The 5775-nt window shown below is 59.0% G+C and overlaps 1 protein-coding gene across 1 annotated transcript in view; it reads right to left on the reverse strand.

Annotated features, from left to right (window-relative positions):
• Positions 1-3368: 3368 nt before the first annotated feature.
• The window catches only part of LOC109289391 (DNA replication factor Cdt1-like), a 5011-nt gene continuing 2604 nt past the window's right edge, over positions 3369-5775 (reverse strand). Inside the window, exons 6-9 of the mRNA XM_019505401.1 lie at positions 5322-5510; positions 4839-4976; positions 4554-4755; positions 3369-4192 (exon numbers count right to left, since the gene is read on the reverse strand). Coding sequence (XP_019360946.1) covers positions 4029-4192; positions 4554-4755; positions 4839-4976; positions 5322-5510 — 693 coding nt within the window. The 3' untranslated portion in view covers positions 3369-4028. The remainder of the gene's footprint in view (positions 4193-4553; positions 4756-4838; positions 4977-5321; positions 5511-5775) is intronic.

The following is a 5775-nucleotide window of genomic DNA, read 5'->3' on the forward strand; positions in this document are numbered from 1 at the left end:
AGACCGTTTCAGGCTGGACATAAGGAAGAATTTCTTTACTGTCCGAGCCCCCAAGGTCTGGAACAGCCTGCCATCGGAGGTGGTTCAAGCACCTACTCTGAACACCTTCAAGAGCAAATTGGATGCTTATCTTGCTGGGATCCTATGACCCCAGCTGACTTCCTGCCCCTGGGACAGGGGGCTGGACTGGATGATCTTCTGAGGTCCCTTCCAGCCCAAACGTCTGTGAACTCTATTAAATCTGCTCAGGCCCCTTCTGACCCGACCTACCATGAAACTATAACAGCCAGTGTTATCCTTAGACGTTTCGTGGGCTCCTCGGAGGAGGCGAGGCAGTGAGTTATTGGTCACAGAAGAGCCTGGCGTTGCCTCTGGCAGTCCCCAGCGCCCGTGCGCTCTGCTGCTTTGGGGCCTGTGTCCTGCTGGGCGAGGCTGTGTGTGTGCAGGAGGCAGGTCATGCAGATGGGCGGTCGTGCACGTCTCTCCCTCCTGCCCTCCAAAGCAGGAAGGGAGCTGCTGCCCTCACACGAAAGCACCAGGCCTCTCACTTGCTTTAACAAACCTGTACAGAACCTGCCACCCCTGCTCTTCTCCCCTTCTTTTTGTGGGCTGCTGCCGTCTGTGCACACACCATTTTTTGTAGCCAGGAGGTGGTTGAAGCGAAGTTCACAGGCTCATCTGTGAAAGCTCTTTTGCAAGTTCCCTTTGAGGATTAAAACAGAGATTGAGAGCGAGAGAGTGGTTTCCTTGTGAGAAATGTGTCCGCACTGATCACGGGTATCCTCGTCTGCAACAGATGCCCGGTGTGTGGTCACCCTGGGGCCCAGCTCTTGTCCCTGGATGAGATACAGGACGTTTCTGGAGGTGCCGGCGTAAGACGCGGGAATGGCGATGGGTCTGTTGTGAGGTGCAGTTGTTGTGCGAGCGGTGATGTGTTGGCAGGTTTTACATGTCTTGTCCCGGCATTGTCTGGAGCCATTTGGTGTTTTGGGTCATGGGACGTTTGCTTCTGGTGATGAGGCTGGTGAGGTTCGGTGCTCGTTTGAAGGCTAGGATGGGTGGCTCTGGTTTGGGCAGCTATTTGTTTGAGACCTAATAAAACAAACCTCGCCGTCAGCCAGAGGCTACCTCACCTGAGCTGCTGCTCCTTTTCCAAGCCATGAGCAACCTTCTTGCGTAGTCCAAGGCTCTGTGCACGGTGCTGTATATTTTCCCCTCTCTCCTGCCCTTGAGGAAAAGATGCAGCACAGGTGATGGTGCACGCAGAGCCCAGGCATTTTAGCCTGAGCCCAAAATGGCCAGTGTTATCCCAGGCCCCTCGCTGCCAAATGCCTGTGCTGGGCCGGGCCCTGCAGCCCCTTTAGCTCAGGGTAGTGGGAATACAAGCACATGACAGCCCAATCCAGCTGTGACTTACCATGAAATCAGGTCAAACAGTGCCAGGGTTGATGATGTGACAGCTGCAGCCACGTGTCCTAGCGGTCAGGGGTGTCCCTCCACTCTCAGGCCGCGCTTAAGAACTGGTGCGTAAAGCTGGTGGGGATGGAAAGGGGATCCTTCACTTGCTGGAGTAGAGCAGTCGGTGCAGGAAGCTCGATGCGGATACGGCTCAAGTTCCCGTGTGACTGGCAGCCACAGCCTTGCTCATTTAGTAGTAGTTTTTAGGCCAGAGGCTCCATGGTCCCAGGGGCAGCCAGGAGCCAGGGCCCCGAAGCTTGTGCATGGGCATGCGACAGTGTTGACCGAAGGCAGAGTTGATTGGCGACTAGTATCAACCCTTTTATTAAATCCAAGGCGCCTGCAAGCTCTCCTCCGAGCAGAAAAAGTTCTTGTTTTTTGCGAGCTTTTCCTGCCCAAGATGCTGGCAGCTGGTGACACCAACCCCTCGGACCCTGACTGTGCCCTGCACTCCCAGACTGAGCCCACTGTCCCAAGATTTTCTTTCCTTGTAGCTCTGAGCTCCCCCAGTGCTTACCAAGCCCTGCGCTGCCGCAAGCTCTCACTGGAAGGTGATGTGTGCTCACCTCTCAAAGCCTTGGCCTTCAGGGGGCATTAAATCTCCCCTGCCCAAATGCACGCTGGGCATTGAATACAGCAAGACAGAGGCAGCTGTGGCTTATCTGAACCTCAGGTACAAAGCTATGAGTTTGCTGGGAGATGCATGCCTCTCTGCTTGCAGAATAGCTCAAGATCCAGCCCTTGCAGAGGGGAGGGAAGTGGTTTGCTTCTGCCCCTTCCACAAACTTGGTTTTGCCGCTGCGTTTCCTGCCCCTGGCCCCCTGCGGTAGCAGGCGCAGCACGATAGACCCCGTTCCCTTCTCTGCTGCTGAGCAGAGTTCGGACCTGCCTCTGGCTACCCCCAGAGCCAGGTCCTTGCATTTCACCTCCACGGGTAAGTGCCGGTGCTGGCCGGAGGGGTGTGGGCTGTAGCTGTGTTGATCAAAGGACACAGGCAGACGAGGGTAAATGTGAGTGAGTATCTGGCCTGAACATCCCTGAAAGCTTATGCAGCATCAGAACCGAGCAGCTGGGTCCACTGACTATTTATCAGTTGCAGCCAGCACCGAGGGGCAGGACCACAGCTGGGAGGTGGAGGAGGAGGAGGAGAGACTCAGGTTCCCCCCAGCACCCCCATGGAAAGCAGCTGTCAAAATCATCCCCAGGCTTCAGCTGCCAAAGCAGAGCTGCCAGGAGCAGCAGTGACAGGCCAGGCCACAGGTTTCTACCAGGCTAGCCAGGGCCAGGCAGCACTGAGTGGGGAAAGGCAGTGCAGACCCTAGCTCCAGCACTGACTGACCCATACTCCACTGCCCTGGCACTGAAGGTATCTGGGGAGCAGGTTCAGGAGGCTCCGGGTTTGCTTTAGGCAACAGCACACAGGCTTGCTGGGTGGGAAGGGGCCAGCACTTTGTTGCCGAGTAGAAACCAGCTTGCCGACACCTGCATCTAAGACAACGCCCCCACCCCCATTCAAGTCTGATAGATGTAGAAGTGCTACAATTCTCCACGTCTACAATCAAATTTTGTAGATATTAAAATTCATTTCCCCCCCCACATCTGCAGCGGGGCAGGCAGCAGGGGAGTTGAGTAGCTTCCCCCTGCTGCCTCCCACTCCCACAGCTGTATGGGCAGGTGGGGGGACCTCATCTTAGATTTGAGTAAATACACCAAGTAGCTTGTATATGCCAGGGACCGGTTGAGCGAGTCCACCCCTCACTCTGAGCCACGCAGCCTGCACGAGAAGCCACACGTAGCCGTGCCAGGATCTGGCCAACAACCCAGCATCCCCGCCTCCAGCCAGGCACAGCTCTGAGCTGCAGGGACCTGCCAGTGCCCACGTGGAGAAGGGATCCTCCAGCACCTGGACAAGGTAAGGGCTCCTTTGTGGAAGCAATTAAGTTTAATACGAACACATGGAAAACTATGCACACAGCCGAGGCGCCTGGCCAGCGCGAGGGCAGTAGATGCACCCCTTCCCAAACCCGGAATAATGCATAAAAAGTGACGGAAGCACCTGTGATTTTAAAAAGGAAACTCCACCGGTAACAAGCACTGGCTGCCTTGGAGGGCGTTCAATTAACGGAAGAAACAGACAATAAGACTCCCTCCACAGAGCTGAGCTGTTAAAGCCTCTGGGGGACTCATGCCCATGCGGCTCAGGAGTCGGCCAGGTCACAGCCCAGGGCAGGGTTGGACTCACGTGCAGCCCGTTACTCCGAGGAGCCAGGAGCACAGAGCTGCAAGGAGACGCGTCTGGTTCACTTGCTCCAGGCAGAGCCAGGACCCAGCTGCCCTCCTGTGCGAGCGGGGGCAGCGTCCAGCAGGATTGGGGTAAAAGCACAAGTTAAAACAAAGGTGCCCGTCTACCTGCCTTCCCGCTGCAGCAGCCAAGAGCACCAGCAGCCCCAAGGGGCTTCCCTACAGGGCCCCGCTCACACGGCGCCTGCTACGTTCCTGGCACGGATTGCACTAAGCGAGGTCTGCAATCCCAACCCCGCTCACCCCCATCCACCCCAGCCCAGCGGGGATCAGAGCCTCTCCTCCTCCTGGATCAGCTTGCTCAGTCTCTCCACGATGACATTGAGGTCCTTGCTCTTGTCCAGCTTGACATAGGTGTCCTGGCGGATTGGGTGGAGGCTGACCCAGTCAGGCAGCACCTCCGAGAAGAGGCGCAGGTGCTTCTCCATCTCACCTGTAGGGAACCGGGAGTGACGGAAGGTGAGTCCCCTGCCACTGCCCCTCTTGCTGACCACCCGCGGGAGGCAACATGGGGCAGGTCACCACTTTTGGATAACACCCGTGGAAAAAAAAAAAAGGGGGGTTGGAGGCCCTTCTCCACCCAGCAATTAACCCCGGGGGGCCTGGGCTACCCAGAGCCTTTCCATGTGCTGGAAGCCAGGGGGATGGCGTGAGCAAGCAGAGGTAGCAAGGACCATGGGCCAGCTATGCACCCGCACACTGGGAAAGGGAGGGAACGTGGATGCAGAACAGCGCGACTGGGACTAGGGCACCAAGCACAGGTGCCGTCGGGGAACACCCCCTCCCCGCCTCACCAGGCGCCAGTGTGGTGCGGTAGCTGCCAGCCATGTGAGCGCAGGCCACCTCCACCGTCAGCGCCTGCTTCTTCTCTGCCACGAACACGGTGCGCAGCAGCCGCGCCATCTCCGGCAGCCGCACCAGCATGGCCAGTCGCTGCTCCCGCTCCGGTGCCCGCGTCATCAGGGCCTGCAGCTTCTGCGCCTCCTTGGCTCGGACCTGGGGGAAGAAGCGGGGGGCTGGGTCAGACCCACCAAGCCCCTGAGCAGAGCCCCTGGCTGGCCCAGCACCAGGCTACTCACCCGCTCTAGCAGGGACTGGGACACCCCTCTCAGGGCACTGGGGGTGCCAGCCAGGGGTGCGGCCGCCTTGGGCGCCTCCTGCTCCGTGGCACCGGTTTCGGCTGTTCTCAAGGCCAGGTTGGCGAGGGCCTTTTCCATCTGCAGGCAGAAGAGGCACGTCACAGGCAGCCCCTTGCAGGCAGCTTTTACCCAGGGCAGCGGTGGACCCACCTCACACCACAGCAACCAAGTTTTAGGCCTTTCCTGGCTCAGCACCAGCCTCTCTAGCTCTGGTGGGGAATGTGCCCCAGTCCCACTGGCTCCCCAGGGCACAGGGTCCACCCCAACTCGTCTCTCTGGCAGCTGCCGTCTTCTGCCACCCTGCTAGCCAGAAGCCGGGGTAGGCGTGTGCTTTCTGGTTGCCACGACGGGCGAGACAGCGACTGAGGTTGGTGTAGTCAGCAGCATTAACCCCTACCCCAAGCGCCTCCCTGGCCCACGAACCTTGGGCGACATCATGCTCCGGGCCTTGGTCAGCACCTCCTGGGCCGTGGTCAGTTTGTCCACTGCCGGAGGCTGCGGCAGCTCGGCCGGCACCACATCCGGCACCTCATCCACGTTGAAGCGGGGGTGCCACCGGGTCAGCTGGTCATCGGGCACGGCCAGGGGCGGGCTCAGAGATGCCAGGAAGGTCTAGGGCAGGGAAAGGCTGCCAGTTGCAGGCTGCGTTCCCCTGGGGGCTGGGACCTGGGCCTTCGCTGCAGTATCTGCCTCCCAGCACAGAAGAACCAGAGCCAAAAGGATCCAAGGTCTTGTCCGAGCCTCTCCCCCGCTCCACCCCTCCTGCCTGCCCAGCCCCAGACTCCTCCAAAGCCAACAGCTCTACGGCCCTGCCATGCCTTGCTCCAGATGCCAGCCCAGCCCTGCCCTCCCTCTAGATACCCAAAGGGGAACCTCA

Source organism: Gavialis gangeticus, unplaced genomic scaffold, assembly GCF_001723915.1.
Source record: "Gavialis gangeticus isolate Ggan-Ray unplaced genomic scaffold, GavGan_comp1, whole genome shotgun sequence".
Lineage (NCBI taxonomy): Eukaryota > Metazoa > Chordata > Crocodylia > Gavialidae > Gavialis > Gavialis gangeticus.